This window comes from Nipponia nippon, unplaced genomic scaffold (assembly GCF_047370975.1).
Source record: "Nipponia nippon isolate SJK-2023a ecotype South Korea unplaced genomic scaffold, ASM4737097v1 scaffold_10, whole genome shotgun sequence".
NCBI lineage: Eukaryota > Metazoa > Chordata > Aves > Pelecaniformes > Threskiornithidae > Nipponia > Nipponia nippon.
Window position 1 is genome coordinate 11,473,971 of NW_028262291.1, and position 21,648 is coordinate 11,495,618.

The 21,648-nt window shown below is 38.9% G+C and overlaps 1 protein-coding gene across 4 annotated transcripts in view; it reads right to left on the minus strand.

Moving 5' to 3' along the window:
- USP47 (ubiquitin specific peptidase 47) overlaps positions 1 to 18,900 on the minus strand; it is a 57,809-nt gene extending 38,909 nt beyond the window's left edge. For 2 of the 4 annotated variants that reach the window (XM_087744706.1, XM_087744715.1), the window contains exons 1-3: positions 18,629 to 18,803; positions 3,904 to 3,963; positions 585 to 788 (exon numbers count right to left, since the gene is read on the minus strand). In XM_087744706.1, the coding sequence (XP_087600832.1) occupies positions 585 to 788; positions 3,904 to 3,963; positions 18,629 to 18,667 (303 nt within the window). In that variant the 5' untranslated portion in view covers positions 18,668 to 18,803. Of the gene's footprint in view, positions 1 to 584; positions 789 to 3,903; positions 3,964 to 18,628 lie in introns of all 4 variants that reach the window. The other 2 variants (XM_087744729.1, XM_087744724.1) reach the window with 2 other exon arrangements.
- Positions 18,901 to 21,648: the final 2,748 nt, after the last annotated feature.

Consider the following 21,648-nt stretch of genomic DNA (forward strand, 5'->3'; position numbering starts at 1 on the left):
AAATAAACTAACACCTATTTCTCAACAAATCTTATGACATTTTCTAGGTGCGTCTATAGAAATCGTATTAACTAAAACCAACACTCATCTACAATAAAGCACAGAAGTGATATTAATCATAATTTTTTTGTATTATAAATTCAAATAGGTATGAGAAACATAGAAAGTCACTACACAGCATGCTTCTGGTGAGAAAAAAACATTTCTCAAACAAGACCACAGGAAACAGATGAGATTAATTATCATGTGTATTATTATTAAAAATATATACTGATAATGAAAACTAGCATTTAATCTTAATGATCATATTAGTTCCTTTTGTTTAATGATTAAATACATATATCAATTAAGAGCACACTTTGAGACTAAAATGTATATATAATACAAAATAAAACTTAGCCAAATCAAAACAGTGGTGTCAGTCTGCTCTGGTGCACCTACTACAAATTTTTACAGGAATTAAATGAGAACACATTTTTACAGGAATTAAATGAGCACTATGCAATACAGACAGCATTTTTCTATAACATGAAGATTTAAATGTTTGCTATCAAGAGGAAGCAAAAAAAGCACTTTTGCCATACCGTATCAGTTATATTATCTCCATTTCCCCATACTAGATCAAAAGTTCCATTCACGTAGCCCACTTTTGAAGCCACATCTTCAAACAGCCTTTTAAGTGGCGTGGAAGCTGGCAGGTTCAAGGTAACACGCTCATTTACTGTCTTGGAATTTGTGGTATCTTGTATTATACACAGCACCCTGGGCTCCTCAGCAGCACTTTCCACCTGAAATGACAGCAGGCAACAATTCACGAGTAAAGCTAAGAACATTTTGGAGTTTAACTGAAAAATCAAATCAAGACTTCACCAGTAAAATGTGGTATACTTTTACAACCTAAGGATCCTAAAACTGGACTTTATTTTTGAAAGCAGGCATAAGAAAATTAAGAACCTTCCAGTTTTGGAAAACCTATGTAAAAACAAGCTCAATTTTTACAGAACAAGAAGGAATCTGCATGGGAGGATCACTGTGTAGAGAAATAAACTGCTGAAGTTCTGCACAGAATTTCAGCCAGTAAGCAGACTTCAAATCAGGAACAGACTTTCAAATCACCAGTTCAAGCTCATATTTTGCTTTGACATGATCATAAATCCTGCTGAGGTAGAAGTACACCTTTTGTGATTTTTAGGAATGCAACCCAGAAGATCTGCAAGCTTCCAAATAATCTTGAAGCTGACCATTTCACAAAAAGTTTCATAATCAAGCCACCAACTTTCTTCTACTAAATCCACTGCTGCGCACATCGCAGGAGAAATTCTTCTGCCTGAACAGAGTAAGAAAATTAATATTGCCAAATGGCTACTAGACAAAGTAAAGAGATTTTAAACAGCAACCTCAATATATCTGAAATCGGAAAAGTAACAATCTTTGGATGGCATTGTAATAGTGATAAAATTTTATGGACCCAGGTAAGCCAAGAAAATGGCATTTTCCCAACACTGAAAACCCAGGAAGTCAAAGATCTAAGTATAATCAATTAATTCTCTCAATTATCCAAAGTTGTAGAACAATCAGGAATAACTAATATTTAAATACAGGGCACACAAGAAAGCATCAGGTCAGTAAACGGAAAAAATCAGTCCCCAAGGACTCAGCCTTTTCAACTTGTAACACACAGAAAGCATTAGTAAGGCGTGTCAGAGCACCCAAATCTCAGTCCATGGCTGAAGGGCACATTGTCTAAAAAGGCAAAAAGATACATGCAGTGCTGTCACAATTTTCAGTGGATAAAAACATGAATAAATAGCAAGAACTGTGTTCATGCTAAAACTCAGCCATGTCATAAGCATCTTCTAGAAACCAAAGAACTACAAAGATGATCTAAACTTCAGCACCCCTTGTATTTCTACACAGCCAGCCTCACAACACAGGTGACCACCACCAAAGTGGTATAGTCCCTTATGGGAGCTCTTACATCACCAAACCTTTTTAAAAGGAGCAGAAACATTTTAGCTGATGCTGCATCCCTTCATTTTACAAAATTTCAAGATCAGCTGCCAGTCTTCACGCAACTATAAAATAAAATGTTAGCTGACTGCAGAGTCTACTCCTATCATCATCAGAAAAAAGTTCTCAGATAAGGGCAAATAAAATCATGCTGCCACTGCTGCCGCCCCCCCCCCCCCCAATCTGTATTACATTAGTTTGCTTTAGACTGTGATTTTTAACACTTTAAAATCCAATTACTCCAAGCTTATCAAATGTAATATTCTGTGTGGAAATCTTCATTAACTGCATGCTCAAAAAGATGCAAGGCACCATTTCCAGCAAATCTGCAATGCTTCATCTTCATACATTTAGTCTTTACTGAAGAATTTTAGGTTTATGAACTACTTTCCAAGAAGACAGACAAAACTATTCCTGAAACATTAACCACACATTAAGAAGCAAACACAATTTAGAAGTCAAAGTAATTTTGACGTATTATATCCTCACTTTCATCCACAGCACCCGCAGAGACATACAGGATACTTGAGGTGACTAAAATTAAATTTCACCAGTGATTCCTTCTCCTGGGTTCTTTCCTTTAAATTTCCCAGCACAGCTTCATTCTTCAATTTTTTTTTTTTCCCCTAAACAACAAGCACACAACTTGTCACTTTCATTGTATGGTTACAAAAGAGAAGATGAAGCTTGTGGCCCAGTTCAGTGGTCTTTCTTGATTTTTCTGGAGAAGATGAGCAGCAGCTAAAACCCAACAAACTCATAAGATCAACCTACACTTATGACCCAGAGTCCCCAGCAGTGGTAGAGGCTTGCTCTGGGTGGAAGCCCACCCTCCTCTCTAGAATACTGCAGAGAGGTTAGGAGGCATTTGCTACTATTCATACAGCTTCATCTAGGAAAATGTAAGTTAACCCAGATTTCATGATTCCCACTGACCCTACAACTTGACCTGCTACTGTATATGAGCATGTCAGGAATAGAAGTTCTCCACTGGAGACTCAATTCCTTGTTGTCCTACTGCCTTTACATAACCAACACCTGAACTCCCCTCCTCCCTGCAGAAGATACCTATAAATTCAACTCCTCCTACTCACACTTTCTCCACTACCTTTGGTAGTGAATCAGTTGTTACCTACCTTGGAGTCGCTACTGAAAATTAATTAGAGACACAGTATCTGAGGGGTGGAAATAACATTAACCAAACAAATTATAGAAGATTACAGAAGATTTGCTGGTTAGGTTGTTGGATGTTACATGTCAGACAAATCCTCTCTTCCTTGTTCACAGATGTAATTCTGACAGACCGAACTGGTTTAACTCAGGGTTAGTATAGCAAAGGGTATTAAGCCATCATTTGCGCTGTCACGGCCTCAAGTTGTTCATAGTAAATAGATAAAGCAAAAAAACCCTCAGTCCAACTCTATTCATCGCAAGCATTCACATATACCATCTGAACTATCAGACAACGATGCAAACATCTTGTTTGTGGCTACTTTACTATAAAAATAGTGTAAAAGGCAATACTGGCCAGTGACAGGCCTCCAAACTATTTTGACAGGCTGTTATCAAACTGAGTACACAAGGTAAACACAAAACTTAATTTCAATCATTACATAATCTGATACATTATGACAGCTACACAATTCCTTTTTTTAATGAAAAGCTACAGAGGGACAAACCCCCCCCCACCAGTGTAAAAGCATATAAACACATACTCAATTTGAAGCATCTACACTGTGAAGACTGCGTTTAATACGTACATAATCTTTGTATTCAAGAACATGCACAAAAAATTCAATAGCTCATGCTCACGTTAAGAAATAAAAGCTACAGCATCATGCTGTTACTATGTATCTTGGTTATCATTTTATAAAGTTGATTTCATCTGTCTACCTGTGAAAATTTCTTCTTCATTTCAGCAAAGATACTTTGTCTGCAACTCCAAAACATATCCTATAGTATATAAAAACAAAATTAGTAAGTCATAATCCTTTAAAATAGTAAATTGACTTTTTTGCATAGTCAGTTTTACAGTATAAGTAAAACATTATTCCTGAGTTCCAAACCACCATTCATAGAATAATTTTAAAAGGAATAGCCTCCAAATATTGTAACAAGAAGATGTCTATAAACATGAAGTTCAGTACACAGTATTTTAACACTTCAACTATAGGAGCAGTATTACATAAAATGTTAGTTAAGTTGTAATACCCAACAGACTACATTTCATGAAGTAAAAAAAGAAGCAAGTAGATAAGAAAATTTAAACAATAATTCAAGATATAAATTCATACTAACAAATTCCTTCATTATATTATAAAAGCCCTCCAGACATAGGTAAACATTTTACCTCAAATGGCTCAAGTGCAAGATTAGCATATCACCTTGTAATTCAGTTTATTATTGCATTTATAAATTATGACGCTATCCAGTTTTGTATGAAACTGTTCCTTCATGCCTGAATTTTTTCCTGTAGGAAACTTTTTATTAATATGAACCCATTTTGAAGTATGCAGCTGAAGGTAATAAAGAGATGAAGTTACTGATTTTTCTTATTCCTAACACTCAAAGAAAGCCTGCCTTAGTATCTCTGTTGTACCATCAAAAACACAACAATAAACATTACCTGTACAAAACTGGTTTCAGACTACGGACAAACATCAATTAACTAGTTTCTGAATCTGAAGCATTGCACTTTGTATTTTTCCAGAAAGGAAAAACAGGAAGTGAGAATGAAGATGCTAAAACCATCACTGCTCTTTTCCAAATTTCTTCAACTGCGCCCTCAGTCAAGTTTATCAAAACATAAAAACTGACATAATCTTTACTGACGTGCCCTATTTGCCCCACCAAATGACCTACAAAAATAGCCCAAATTAGACTACTGCATTTAACTTCTCAGCAGGATGACACATACGGCAAGATTTCTTTCTTTGCATACAGAGAACTGAAGTTCTAGTTTTGAAGTTTTAATGATCCAAGATTAGCAATTGTATCTAGCAACTGTTTTCTTTACACACCAGTTTGTAATTTCAGACTCAGAGGTTTTAACATTAAAAAAAAAAGAAACCACAAAACAAAAACAAAAAACAGAAAACAAACACCACCACAATTTAAATGTTTTGTTCCTTACTAGTTTTACCTGCTCTCAACTGAAAGTTACATACATTTTGCTGAGGTGCCTTAAAGGCTAATAGAGTCCCAGAATCATAGTTTTGGAAGTGCTGATTTATACTATTATGACAGTCATGAAGTATATTGCCCTGTGCCAAAGATTTGTCTTCCAATTTTCCTCCTAATCAAGTGTCTCCTAAGAGCCCTTACTTTAGCCTGAGTTCCTTCTCTCCAGAGAAAGGTAAGTTAAATCCAGTATACACAGGAGCACGTGTAATTTTCTAGTGTGCTATTTCACTTGGTGCACGCAGTGGAGGGTAGAAGGGGAAGACAGGCTCCAGGCATCACTTGAACTGGACAGAAATATCTACAGGTTGCTTCTTTTATAAGAATGCTCTTATGCTGGGTTCTCAGTTCTTGATTTCTCAGTAAAGGACTGCTGGAAGATTTTCAAGAGTTATTTCACTCTAAAATTCTGAACGGCAAAAGTTCATTTTCAATATTCCACATAACACATCAAACAAATCAAATTTACAAATTATACTATTTATATGATGTTCAGGAATTTGATAACTAAGAGCCTTCAGCTGCTGTGACAAGACATCACAAAATCACACAGATGTGTCAATCTTCCAAATGCAGCATTCCCTACTTCTCAATTAAAGCATTCACTCCACCACTCTATGAATACACTTTATAATAACCACTAGTTCAATTCTACATTTTACAGAAAAGCTCTTTTCACCATGGAAATTTATGCTTTAAAGTACAATTAAGAGAACAAAGATTGTACTATACATAAAGTTGCCTAAATTTTACCCTGATAAAAATGACTCTGGAATTCACCAAAGCAATTATTTATTACACCTTACAAAATAGATGAGAATATTAACTACATAGTTCAAGGGTTTCAAACTAACATACACGATATTCACAGGTACATACAAAAATATCCTACCGCCTTTTCTTCAGAAGAGGTAAGAGCAACTACTCAGGCAGCAAGCACATCTATTCCGTACTTGTGCAAAGTTTTCAAAGCTAGATGTTGCTACTTTGCCATACTGTGACATGGTACGCATACCACCAGTAGCTTAGCAAAATAAGTTGCAGACCCTCAACTGTGTAAGCATCTAAAAAGGCAAACGCAGACTATTACTTAAGGCTACAATTTAGGAAACCGTATTATGATTATTTTACCACAAAAGCGTTGTCAAGCTAATATTTTGGTCAATAAATATTTGAAATTGTAATTCCAAATGCTAACCTTTAAAAAAATATTGGAACACTGACACTTTCATCCCAAGTCATTCCATCTTTCACACTCTTCCATTTCTAGAAAGGCAATGATGTTCCCAAACAGGCAGGCAGAAAATTTCTGACTATTAGACCAGACTTGCAAAAGACTCTTTATAATATAAACATGCAATCAACACACAGGTCTGACATGGGTGGACATCCTAGAGCACCATTCTACATAAGCATTTACTCCATGTACCTTTCTAAAAAATATTCCATCTTTTTTACATGAAAGATCTGCCTCTAAGTTGCAGAGCATAAAGCATATTGTAGCCCTGAAGTAATTCAAGCTGTAATTCTCGATATACTAACAAAGGAAGCATTGTTATTAGTGCCATCTGCAAGACTGAGACACTAGCTTTGACCATACAGGTTCTGCATTTGTTGAAAATAGAGGAACAAAAAAATTGCAGCGTTACTAGATCTGTCAAAACAATATTCAAATGCTAAGCTGTAGTGATTTTAACACTGCATTTAGATGTGGCTTGCTATTTTTCAGCTTTGAACCACTAAGTTCATTAAAATTCTACAGCAGCATTTTACTAACCTTATAAGGACAAACCAATACAAATGGATTTTATTTTTCAAATGGCAGAAGATTCTCCCAAAATTTTAACTCCTGCTTCAGTTCTTTTATAAAATTATTCTGAGATTGAAAGTGAAACCTAAAGCTAAGCTCAAACTTCAACATTTCCAAATTCCAATATTTCCAACAGGCAAAAATACTGACAGCATGAATCAGTAAGTAAAATCACAAGTTTCAGGTCAAGAGTTTAAATAGCAGATGTGTGAAGTTTGACTGCCAAGTAAAGTTAATGGCCTATTGAGACTTAAAATGATCACCAGTAGAGAAGTTTCTACATGTCCACACCCTATAAATAATTCTCACAAATCACTGCAATACAGAGGAAAGACAAAGAGATCAGTAGCAAGTGGCAATGGCAAACATCATGCTTACATTCACAAAATGACTTGGATGATTAAGCCTAGGATAGCGATTCTCAAACTTCATGTAGCTTCAGCAACTTAAGACTACCATATGAAATGCACACAAGTGACTACTGCCTATCACATTACTGCTAGTCAAACTTTGGGGTGTACATTCCAAGTCTCTGTAACTGATTGGGTGCACATTTCCCGCAATTACAACTATAAAGTGAAATTTGGTAATTTCAATCACAAAAAAGTAGTCTGTACTTACACATTTTACTTATAAAGTAAAAGTACTTATCATTGCGTAGAAACATTCAGACATTAATTACAGTTCAACTGAACAGAAGTTTGTTTCAACTCTTTCTCAGCGATGACAAATTGCTATCATACCTTACAAAGAAGTATTTTACAGTACACTCGTGGCAAACTGAATACGCTTTTTTAAAAACTGATCCCAGGAGGTCTCAATAAACAGAATAATTTTTAGCTGTTAACTTGATATATCTTGTGTTGGAACATTTCCTGAGGCAAAATAATTCTGAACCACCTTTAAACACAAACATTTAATTTTGAATCTGACTGACTGACTTTGTGGTATCAGATTTGTGAGCACTTGAATAACATACCTTATTCTCAACTTCAAATTCTTCACTATACCTGAAGAGACTTAAGGCAAAATCCAACAAATGTGCTTTGAAGCTAGTGAAACTAAACAGAGGCTTTCTGTCCCACTACTAGGGATGAAAAAAAATATGTCACACCAAGCCTAAAATACCTTCCACATTCGAGAATATATATCTTCACTCTGACTGCTTTCATAATTATTGAACCTTTGCCCCCTCCCTTTTTTTTTCCCCAGGATGGGATATCAAGGATTCACAAGACTTAGGGAAGCCCTTTCAGTCTATCCTCTTGACTAGGAACAAGAGTGGAAAATAGGAAGGAAAACTACCAAAAGGGTATGTACTGGGCCAGGCTGGGGTAAAGGTAATTTTCTTCATAGAAGCCCCTAAGGTTTGTGGTTTAGATTTGTGACTGAAAAAATGCTGATAACCCAATAATGTTTTAGCTCTCACTGAACAGTGATCGCACAGCATCAAGGCCTTCTCCAATTCTTACTCTGCCCTCCCAGTGAATAGATTGGGGAGTGTGCAAGAGGCTGGGAGGGGACACGACCAGGCAGGTGACCCAAACTAACCAAAGAGATATTTCATGCCATATAATGCCATGCTCAGCAACAAAAGTGAAAAGAGCAGGTTTAGTTAGGCTCCACCTTTGCTTGGGAATTGGCTGGGTATTGGTCTACCCATTTTTTTTCCACCAGATTTTTCACAATGAGAACAGTCAACCATTGGAATAATCTCCTCAGGGAACTGGCTGACTCCGCTACACAGGACATTTTTAAGACTCAGCTGGACAGGGTGCTGGGCCATCTCATCTAGACTGTGTTCCTGCCTAGAAAGGTTGGACCAGATGATCCTTGAGGTCCCTTCCAACCTGGTATTCTATAATTCCATGAAGTGACCGAGTGGCTGGATGTTCCTTAGCTGTCTACCAGGCCTAAGACACAACAGGGTGATTTTAAAAAATAATCTTGAAAGTGATATCATTATTGTTTTAATTTGGCATAACTGAAATGCAGCTTTATTTTTTGTTTGTGGTTTTATCCTCATTGCTTATCAATTTTTAATACACATTCACCTCTGCTGGATCACAAAGATTTCAAACAGCTTTCCCATCCCCACAATTACAGTTAGAGAGACTTCAAAGACAGTGCAAGGAAAGGAGAGTCAATAAAAATTGACAAAATATTTTTGAAAATTGTCAGTAAAAATCTTGAGACTTAAAAAAAAAAATCCCACATACAGGCTAGCCCAGTTATATCCCCCATTACAAAGCTTGAACTCCAATTTCAACCTTGTGAATCCTCATCTAATTCAGTTCACACAAACTGCTTCACTTAACCACATTTGCAGCATTAGGTCCTTGGTTATACTGTTTCTCTCTACTTCAATCTATGGCATTTAGGTATGCTTTCCTCTCATAGTATTTGATATACTTTAAAAGAATGAAATTGATGCCTGAATGAGACACCTCATTAAGACCACTGCAATTAAAAAATAATTACAATACCCTTATACAATAATATGAACACACCCATCTATTTTGGAAACTCAACATGTAAGACTGATGAATTTACAGTGCACTAATAACACTTCACACATACACGGCAGCCTAAAAACTTTGAACACAGCAATGCTTCAGTTATACAAGCAGTTAAAGCTTGAATAGCTGCAACTGCCACCAGAACCAGCAGTCTTGCTCCCACCTGCTTATTTCCACCCCTACACTGTCCCCTTCCTTGTGGTGGTACAAATGGTCATGCAGCTACATGTTGAGCAGGCTCAGATAGCTAATCCTTCTTAAAATTAATCATTTCTGGTTCTTTTTTCAGTGGGTTAGCTTTAACCTGAGTCAGACCTCTAGCTTCTCAACAGAATCCTCAACTCTCCTAGAAAAGGACCGAGTGATATAATGGTACCAGCAGAATAGTAGTAATATTTTAAATGCATGTATTATATGTAGTTGTACTTAAATTTCTAAATATCAACACCATCTGGATGTACTGCAATTTTCTTTGGTATCCTGAAAAATTAAAACACCCTCCATCCTTAGATATGAGTCTCTGTAAATGTCAGTGCTGCTCAGAGAACAAGAGGAGTAACTCCCCCTTCTATCCTGAATGGCCTAGAAGAGCAAAAAGTGTCATTACTGCAGCAATCCGATTGCTTTTGCCTTCACCCCCATGCTCACCCTGTTTTCCAGCCTGCTGTAGATAGAGGATAAGTGCTGGAGATCATGGAAAAAGGCTGGGGCCATACTGAGACTAATGGCCCTGGCTAAGGGAACCCTAAGAATGCTTTCCTATGGTGGATGTCCCAATGCAGAAAGGAGGAGAACAGGTACAAAATAAAATTCTGTAGCAGGGTTTATGTGATCTTGTTCCTTTTGGAAAAAGGGGTACGTTTTACTGTCTTCTCTGCCTCATGTAGATCATGGATTCATTTGTTGTTTTCAAAGACCACCTCCTCAGAAATGCTTCTCAAGTAACAAAATTTTAATTAAAAAAAATTAACAAAAGTGTTTGCCACCTCACTGAAACAGAGTTGCATGCTAGCTGTTAACTGTCACTCTTGTAAGATGCATATGGACAAATTATTTTTATAATACATACACTCTTCAAAGTCTAATACTTCCAACTTTCTAAACACGCCCAAAAATAACACTATGCCTCAGAAATAGAGTATGTTATGAGGCTAGCATTTACCTTTGAGAGTTTGTTCCTACTGTTGTGGATTACTGGGTCATTTGTATAACGCATTTACAAAAGAATAAAAATGACAACCAGAAAAAGTTGGTATGGGGCCAGAGATAAGTACATGTACCCAGGGTGTTCAAAAGACTATAGAAAAGGATATGTCAGAGGGGCACGTCTGGGGACAGCTGAAGTAGAGATCAAAACATTTACTTCTCAGTTTTATAGAGGCTATTTTCCATCTAAGTTCTGCATCTTAAAAGACTTTAAATATGCCTTAAGAATGTATTGAAGAACCAGTCTTCTTATGCTTATCTCCTAATGGTCTTTTAAATATGGTAAATTAAGGTGATTCAAGGTTAATTACTTCCCTTAAAAAAATAATCAAACATAGCGACTGTCAATAACGAAGCAGTACAAATTTCCTGGTCATGCTTACAGATCACACAAGTTCTCTAACAAAGTTTCCTGTTATTAAATTAAGGAAATTAAAGGGTAACAAAGAATACATCCATAGTAGTAAGAGATTGAGTTTTAAAATCTAAATAGTTTTCTCTTAACCACTGTACATTGAGTATTTCACTCTCTTATTCTTAAAGGTTATAACTTCAACTGATGGTATTTTCTTTCATCCTATAACTCTGAATTGTTTAATTTCCAAGAGGTTTTGCAACCAGACTAAAAGAATTGTGAGAATTAAATGTAAATGAAGTTCGATATATTTGCAAACTATCTGCCAGCTTCTATACATTCATTACAGTACAAACTTTACATTCAGATCTGAAACAGCCTCATCTTTATATGGCTTCCTTTTGTTTGCATCTTGTCTCCACCTTCTTGATCATCATGCTCCTTGTTTTTCCTTAAAAAAAAAAATCTGAAAAAAGGAGATGCAAGAACGTTACGAGATACTTTTTACACTTTCATATATTAATATTTATATATTAACCTATAATCACATCATTTGTGATGGAGAGTCACAGAAGCAGTGGATGTGCTTTCACACTTGCCCTCCATTCCTTCAAGTACAGAACTACCATGAACTTTATTGAAACATTTTCCTATGCTGCTAATATTCTAAAGGACTTTCTGCTGGATTGTTCCAAATGCAATGTTAGCATAAAAACAAATTAGAGTCTGAGCAAAAATAATAAGAGTTTTCTCTTTTGGGGCAATTTTGAAATGTTGGTTTACTTCACTACATCATCATCAACAGACACATATGCTAAAGAATTAATTTTTTGTACAGTTTAGAGATTAAAAGATGTGAATAGAGGGGTAATTTTTAACTCTTTAATAACTCTCTGATTTTAAACTGTCCACCTGCTGCTGGGGAAGGATAAAGAGAAGCTGAATAGCAAGGTGGATCAGCAGGGATTCTTTGCATAGTTCTCTAGCAGTATTGCACAGAATGAAGGATAACAGTGAAGAACCCATGAAGCCTGGGCATAAACTCTATCTACTACCACTACCGCGAAGGGCTCCAGGGAGAACACGGAACTCTGAAGCACAATGTCTCCATACAAAGTACAGATATGAAAATGTATACATAAGGAAGGACTTAAATGATTTTTCCATATATTAACTGATGAAAGTATTTTATTTACAAAAAAGGTACTACTTTAAGTTGTTAATGTATTTTCTTTTCCTTCATTGTTCCTGATCTCAACACAACACCTATATAAATCAGTAAACATACCTACCCTCCATTCCTTTAGCCCCTGCAGTATTCTGCCAGACTTCTTCAAAAAATGTTATTTACATCTGTTTTCAGACATTATTTACATTGAAACCTTTCATAGTATGTCAAGTATATTTCTCACACAGCTTCAAAATTAGAGCATTCAGCAATCCTATGGAATTCATGCATAATGTACATTACTTAAAAGGCTTTCATCACATCTGATTATTGATAAGATATACCTGAACTGCAGCACGATAACCAGTTCTAAGCCATCCACAGAACTGCCAATCTAAAAATAATCTGTTGTCATTTTTCAGAAGCACCTAAGTATCCTTGTGGTCACAATCTCAAAGATTAAATTGAATCAAGTGATTTTTACCAATTTTACCCCTTAATTTTTTAGAACACGGCCAACATGTCCTTTTCAGAAGTTATTTCATCTGCCAATGCTGTGCAAGACTATTTGTTCAGTGCAAACTGATTACATGCCAAACATTGCAAAAAACAAAGAAAATACTACACACTTCACAGTGGCTGAAACTGTGATCAAGTTGGTTATCATTTTATCAAAAGTTTACAAAAAAATGTAAAGACTTACTAGTCTTTTCAATTATCAGTTCTTTAGTTACTAGTGGCATTGTTTTGAGAATGTTTTGTTCAAGACAAAAAAAAAAAAACAACAAAATACTAAATAGGCAGCTCACCTGAAGGTATACCATGTTAATTCTCAAAGGCATGAAGTGTAAAATATCAGCTTTAAGTGTTCACAAAAGGAATCAAAAACTTTTTCAAATTGAATAAAAATGCTGAATATGTATATGTAACTCAATCGCTCAATTTTCTAGAGACATAACCTTCACACTTGGTTTCTTACATAAAACCCAATATATTTTCCAATACAACAGAAAGAGTGGAGCTATGACTGGATATATGAGCATCTGTACATATTTTAGTACATTACTGTATCAATTGTAATGTACTGGGAAAAAGGTTTAAAATAATACCCCACCCCCCAGCTCCAAGTTTAATTCTGACAGGACTGAAACATGCGACTCAAAGGTAACACAAAGTCAAGGTACTGGCCTATTTCAGTAAGTCTCCACATGTTTAAATCTTGTATTAATATCAATACATTCTATCAGCAAAAGCAAGTTGGACAAAATTATTTTCATCCGTATTTGTGTGGTAGGATGATTCATATTTTAAAACTATGACACAAGGCCACATTGATCTAAATCCACAGGTACTTAGGTTTTAAAAACAACAGAAAATAGAATTAGTGGACTTTACCTATTTAAAAACGGCAACAAACAAAGCACCAGAAACTTCTTTGTTGTATACTGAAATTCTGAGCTCAAGAAAGACAGTGCAGAATGTAAAACTGACAGATCTTTAAAGTATTCTCTGCCTCCAGGAACTACTTCATAGTTGAGGAAAAGGTTCATTACTAGTTTGAGAAACAGTGTTTAGCACCACAAAAAAATTACACGTTATACTTCTACTACTGCACTCGTTTGATTTAGAAACTTTAATCACCAGTGACCCACAAAACACTAGAGAAAACTGCATTTCTTGTTTGTGGTGATGTTCAAAATGTATCACTGCAGAAAAAAAAAAGTTATATGTTATTTAGCTGTCAGATTATTCTACTGAGTAATAACTTTAGCTAGCAGCATTTAAAGTCTGCGGTTCCAGCACCAAGTACTACCTAAGAGGTAGTTGATACCTGTTATGCAAAAACTTTTCATCAGATGATCGAGGTGCTATTAGATAATTATCCTGATCATCTTTCTTATACTACAGATTAAATACTCAGATGCATACAGCAAGGGGAACTAAACTGTGACTGAGAAGCCCAGTGGCTGAACTGAGCAGGGAAAGATCTTGCATTCTACTCTCATGCCTTATTCACCAAACTAAATTACTACCCGAGTATCATTCAGAAAGCGTCTGTTTGCAAGGAATAAATGACTTGGTGGAATTTTGTGTGGATTTTTTGTTTGTTTCCCAAATTTGATTTCCAGAGTATCTGCTCGGTCAATGAAGTAGTCAGTTTCTCTATTTGTTACAATTACACCCTTATGTTTTACACGGAAGCACACAAGAAGGAAAGCAGGAAAAATGATAGATTACACAAGCTGTAACCACTTAATCTCTTAATATGCAGGAATGAAAGAACAAGGATGTCATCAGCATTAAAAAGAACAGAATCCCTTTACTAAACAAAGTTGCAAAATATCTTAATCAGATTCCTGCTCTTCTAATGAGGAAGTTAGAGCGATATCCATCAAGAAACATACTTTATTTGTTCAATGCAGAAGATTAAAATGGATTCATTAGTGTAGGGGAGAAAAGACTCACGTTAGTTAGCTGAGAGAGAACTCACACTACCTTCTTTGATTTAATGGCAGTAAGTACAAAGGAGATATATAAATTTATTCTGACAGGTGTACTTTGGATAGTTCATGCTGGAACACGTTGAGAAAGTATCTGCACAGCATTTATTTAATTAGCGGCACAGACACTTCGAGAACCTCATAGCAGAACATACTTCTTATATTCTGACTGATTCTTTTTATATTCTGACAAATTCTGGGCAATATTCACTAAGTTCTGATACATCTTGATTTTCAAGAAAAGTCAGTGAAGTTCACTTACATTACCAGTAAAGAAACACATGGATCTAACTTTCTCATTAACTGTGTTGATTAGAATATTTTCTTATTTTCTATTTGAGGCAGATTTGCCTGAAGTTTCAGGTCTACTTTTCCTCTCAGAAACACTGGAAGCCATAGAAGTGTTTTCCCTTCTAATAGCACCATTTTCTTCTTATTTCCATTATTATCTTACTCATACTGTTCTCCCTCCCTCCCCAGGGTTACTGTTTTACTAGACTAACGGGGAAAAAATTGACACCTAATAGCAAAGCAATGTTACTCAATGCCTTCTGTTTTATTGGATATAAAAGAAGACTAAATTGAATGACTTATCTTTCAGACGAAAAGAGAAAGAATTGAGGATCGGAAGGAAAAGGAACATGGACCAGTTCACACTGAACCCCAGATCTAGTGAACACGGATTCTCATTGCCCCCACCATAAGGAACTACTGGTCACACAATTACAGGAACAGCTGTGAAAGTGTTAGGCAGTGGTAGGGACACAAGAATGAATTTACTAAATGACTGTATAACTTGGGTAAAAATCTTAATATAAAAAAAAATCCCAACACTGGGTTACTAGAAACTGCTTTAATACATCCATTGCAAATGAAAAAGAACTTTATGCCAAAGTTACAAGCAAGAGAAAATAACAAGGCTCCAATTACCTGTACTTTAGAGATGCAGTGGAACCTATGCAACATCCAAAAGAAAAATTTTCATAAGAGACTAATAAAAGACATTCTAAGTGCAGCACTGGAACTACTAGTATTTTGTATCCATGAAAACATGCCATTACTCTTTACAAAAGCTAATGAAAAAAATCCATGCAATATACTTCAAAAACAGCAATCTGAGCTCCTGTTAGCATATACAGATATACACACACACAAACACAAACTGAAGACTTATAAACAACCTAATACCTATCTTTCCTTTACCTTAAAACAGAGGCTGTTAATGTCATAGGTACCTCCTACTACCATATCTACCATGGCATCACATAAGCTTATAGACAAGAACCCAAATCCTTTTCCCATCCACTCCTTTAGATGATTAGTCATTCCCCAGATCAGCCTAAAACAGCAAACAACATTACATTTCTTCTTGCTCTTTTATGCTGGAAGGCAAAGGAAAAATATGGTTGCGTACTCATCTTTAGCAGACATTGGTTCACATCCCAGTTTAATCTTTGAAACAGCACAAGACAGTAAACTACACAAGCAATACCACCCAGCCTGTTGGGAAGGGACAAAAAAACATGAACTGTAATCCTTTATCCACCCCTAAAGGGCAGAACTGAAACTCCAAACGATCTGCTTTGCCTCCAGATGTTGATAATGGCATAACAGGAATATTTAGGAGAAGGCTGTTGAGAACTCAGAAAACTGGAGAATTTTGTTTACCCAGAACTCAGTGTTCTCTGCAATGAGATTGTTAATGAATCTCATAAGGACTTAATGTGAATGCTGTAGCATAAGATTTGTTAAACTTCCTATCATGGAAATAAAAATGGAGAGATACTTAAAAACACTAGAAAAGCTGAAGATAAACTTCTATTATGGCATATATATATATAAAACCAGATAGGCTTAACACAAATAGTTAATCTGTTTTCCTCCTCAATTTGATTTTTCTTATACCCTGGTTCCATTTCTTTTACTTACAAAATGCATGGAGGCACAATAAAGAACTTGAGAAAGCTTGCTGAGAAAAAGCAACTCACACTAGGGTTATCAATGTACAAAGTTTATAGATTTCACACTGTGTGTTTAAGATATCCATATCTATAATAACATGCATTCATCTTCCTTTACCCATACTTCCCCTCCCCACAGATAAAAGTGCATTCAAAATCCTAGTCCAATGAGTCAGTTAAAAATACACATCTGAATCATACGTATATTCCGAATACAACTTTAAAGCCAACAAGGATACTATTAATACATATAACTAAAGAAACAGCCTCAGCGAGCTGCTTTTATTAATCACCTTGTCTGTTACCTACAACTAACACCACAAGATTTCTCCTGCCAGTCTCCTTTATCTCTATGTTTGTTTGTTTTTAAAATGAAATATTTACGTATACTAGCTACTATCTTCTATCCCTGGTCTTATGTTTTTGGAGATTTTTTTTTTTTTAAGCAAATATTTATGCATACTAGCTACTACACTCCATCCCTTGTTTAAAGTTTCTGGAGATTTCTCTTTCCTGCAAAAAGACTTCACATAGTCCTTTAAACCTCAGGTTTTTAAGAAAGCAAACAAGAGCTAAAGTTCACCTCTGTCCTACATACATCCTGTACTAACCTGTACAATTGTACACACAAAAATTTGTTTCTAAAATTCAGTATTGGTATTTGTTTCACAGTTCTGCTCAAGGATACCATTTAAGGATCATCACCTCTTTTTGCTAAACTCTACAAAACTTAAGTCCTTGCCTCACAAAGCTTCCTGTAAGAATACATGATGGAACAGGCAGATGTAACAAACCACCAACATTTGATGAAAAACAACACGAAAGGTTTGAATAATTTATCAGAATAGTGAAACTGTCACAAACGTTGGCTGAATATGTAAGCGTACCTGCTCATGAAGTAAAGTTTCTGCTAACACTACTCTACAAATAGCTGTTTCCAACATTTCACACCACCACTCGAAGACTCCTTTCCCTGAACAGTCTCGCTCTTACTTGACACGTGTCATTTGCCTATCGCTACACGACAGAGGCTTAGCCTTCCTCTTTCACGCAGGCTCTTATCTTTAGCCTTTGGCCAAAAACAAGCCTTCTCCCTTCCTCCTGCAGCACAGAGGAGATGAGGGGCCCACAGTAAAGGAAACTCAATGCACTGCTGAGCCGGGCCACGTTTTCTCCGGCACCCATCGCAGGCACTACCGCCCGTTTTCTGCAGCGCTTCGTACCGGCGCCGGGGAGGCACGGAGCCGCCCCACAAACCCGGCAGTGGCCCCGCCGGCTGCTGTTTCACCCGTCGGCCCCTTTCCCCCAACCGACGCCGCCCTCGGGCACCCAGAGACCCGCCTCGCCGCCGGGGCCTGCTCTCTCCTCTGCCCCCTCAGCTCAGGCCCCTCGCCCGGAGCCTCCGCTGCCCCCCCGCCCGGCGGCGGGCTGCCCTCCCGGGGGGCTCCGCACCAGACCTCTGACACGGGCAGCGGCCCGAGCCGCGGCCGAGCGCAGGCGCCGCCGGCCCGGCCGCCACGCAGGCCGGCCTCCCCGCATGCCGCGACACAGACAGGTGCAGCTCTCCGGCCGCCGCCGGGGCCTTGCGCAGCCCAGGCTCGGCCCCGGCCGCCTCCTCCTCCCCACGCCAGCCCACACGGAAAAGCCTCCCCTTCCCCCGCGCGGCACCATGAACCCCCGGCCCGGCCCCCCACGGGCCAAGGGCTGCCCGGCCCCCTCACAAAGACGGGCCCTCCCTCCCGCCAGGCCTCGCACCGAGACAGCGCAGCCGAGCCAGGCCGGGCCTCCTCCGCCCCCCTCCTCGGTCGGTCGGCCGGCCTCGGCACCCCGGGCCTCCCGCACGCCGCAGGGACCACCACCGCCTCCCCCTGCGGCGCCCGGCCCGAGGCTCTCCCGCCCCGACCCCACTCCGCCTCACCTCTTTGGGGACGAGCTGGTTCTCCTCGCTGGGCACCATGGCCGGTGGCGCGGCGCTGGGCCCGCAGCAGGCTGAGCTGAGCGTCGTCGTCAGCAGCGGGAGGCGGGGGGACGCCAGCGGCTCATCCTCCTCCGCCGCCGCCCCAGCCGGCGAGGCCAGCGCCAGCGCCACAGCCCCCGCCCCTCCGCTCAATGGGGAAAATGGCCGCCGGCGCCGCTCTCGCGAGAGCCGCGCCTGCCCCGCCTGCCGCCGTGCTCGCCTTCGCCCCGGCAGTGCTGCCGGCTGTGCGCGGCGGCCGCGCCTGAGGGGTGCGGTTGTCGACTACGAGGAGCGGTGTGGGAGACGCGGCGTATAAGCCCCGCAGGCGGCCGGGGCAGAGCCGCGCGTCCTGTCCTCCCGACAGGCGCTCGGCGGCCGTAAATGGCGCTTGGCTGTCGCCACCCGCCCCTCCTCACGTTACCCTGCTCCTGAGAGCAGCGGCGGGAAATGCCGTCCGCGGGGAGGCCGGGTCGGGCCTCAGGGCGGGCTGGGCGCGGGGGAGGCCCCCGTTGCCCCCTTTGTGTCCTGTCCTCGCCCCGTCCGTGGCGGGGCGGGGCCCCCGGGCTTACAGCGGGCGCGGGAGGGAGTAGCAAGTAATTAAACTTGAGTTGCACTGGGTAAGCGAGGAGGCAGCGTGTCCAGAGATCGTGGCCTGCAGGTGCGGGAGAGAGCTTATAAGGGCCTCCCGTGGGCGTGGAGGCCTTCCCCGCTCATAAGAGCAGGGCTCGCCAGCTGGGCTGTTAGTGTGCTCAGGTGCTGGGCCTCTGTCCTGAGGTGATGGAAGGCATGGGAGCCAACCTCGCACGCCACGGAGGTCTGCTTTCCTTTGTGCAGCTTTGCTGCCCTGTAAGGGGCCATTGCCAGAGCCAAGGGCCGTGGGGGATGTGGGTGGCAATTTTGGTTTGGTTTACTCATGTTTTTTCCTCACGTCTGGATGTAACTTGCTGATGCTTGGCAGTGGGGTTAGGGGACCAGTGGAAGGGGTGGAAGAGTAAGTGTGGCCTGGTCCCACTAACACACAGGTGCTCTTCTTGGTGCCCAGAAATTGTTCTTTGAAGTCATGCTGGGAAGTTAAGCATGTGCTTGCTTCCCTGTAAATTTAGGGTTAATAATGCATTTTCAAATGAAATACAAGATTGTGGCATTGCTTAATTGTTGATTTTTGTCTCCAACAAGCTTAAATATATCTCTTTTTCACGTCACCTGAGGCACAGTAAAAGCCAAATACTAATCACTAGAATGACTAAAATGCACATTAGAAGAAAAGTAATTACACATTAATGTCTACTTGACTGCAAAATAGTTTTTAAGTGAAAAATCTTCTTAGCTAATGAAGAAGAATGGTACATATTAGTTGTACATTTTTGTACAACTATTTTTCTTGTTATTTTAGTGTCCTCTTGTGGAAAAATGCAGAATTAAGGATACTTTTTGGTTTTGTATCCAAGAAACTTTGTGTTTTGGGGTAGTTTTTGAAACCCATTGTACTGAAGTTGATTGGAAATCTATTGTGAAGATTTAGTAAAATTAAATGGCCTCTACTACCTTTTCATGTTTAAAGTATGTAACTTTTCAGGTTCCTTTCCCTCACCCTGCTTTCTCAAAAGTGAGATAAGTAAAAAAGGCTTTAAAGCGGTAATTTCTGTGAATAACAACATCAGTAGTTTTATTTTCATCTTTCAAGTGTGCTATGGTGGGTGCTAAGGTTTTTTGGGTTTTTTTTGTTTGTTTTCCAGTTCTGCTCCTTGAACTAAGCACAGAAATCACCTTGTTGAAAACTTATTCAAAGCAGTTTTTAAATATATTTCTGACCTGTTTCATTACATAACTTTGAGATCAAGTTATTTATATAGTAAAGGTCAGGAGGATCTTTGAGACAGGAGCTCTTGCCCTCTAGTTGTAAAATATGTTGCACCTGAAAGCCACTCACCTTAGATGTTTGAGCTCTAATATGATGAAATCAAGCATCAAGGCAAGAACCTGGGAGTCCCTTGCTTTTAATGATTGTTAAGCACAGGGTTGTGTAGAGCTACCCCTCTACAACAGGGAAAAGTACATAGAATAGTTGGGGTTTTTTAATGGAAAGACGGTATGGAATTGATGAACTCATGTCTTTTAGAAAAGAGGTTTTTTTATTAATGCTCATCAGCTGTGTTGTTGATTAAAAGGTTTGAGATTTAGTTGAGGGTTTTTTGAGGGGGACTTTTGTAAACATCTTGATGTGAAAAAAGGTATAATTGCAGAAATGAAAAATGGTATCAACATTTGTAGGTATTTGAAGAAGCACAGCTGCCTGGTGATCTTCTGTTGTCCAGTGGTGTCCAATGATCTATGAGGTCAGAGAGCAAGTACTTGAGTTGAAGAGCCAGAACGGAGACATAAGCTTGCAAGAGAAGGTGATACAATCATCAAAGCACTGGCTGGGAGCCTCCAACAGTGGTATGTGACTGATGGGCCTGGTGTTACTTTTTTGGTTTTTCACCCCCTCTTTTTCTGGGGACACACAAACCAGAATCTCTGGAACTTGGGGGATTCTTCCTCTGTTTCTTAAGGAATCCAGAATTCAGGAGCAAGAAGCTTTCAGAGATGTTACTTTTGAAAGTTCTTTTGACTTTGTAAAGTGTTATGTTCTTAAGTTAGTTGTTTGGTTTTTTTTTTGCATTTGTGCTTAACAAGGGACAAAGCTATGGGACTCTGACTTTAATTAAAATATATTGTTCTATTGGGATAAAGAGCTAGCTACCACAAATATGTGCCTACTAGATAAGAATCAGGAGTTTATTTTTTAAAGAAATACTCTGTTAGATCCTCCAGTCAACCTTTAAAACTGTGCAAATGTCTAGTGTCGCATGTGTGTGTGAAACATCTTTAATGGGGTAGTAATCTCTAGTTAATAATTAAATCTCCAGGAGCTAACTTGTGGATGCTACAGTATTTAATCTCTTTATGTGAGACTTCTTAAAGAGGAATATTCAGATTTC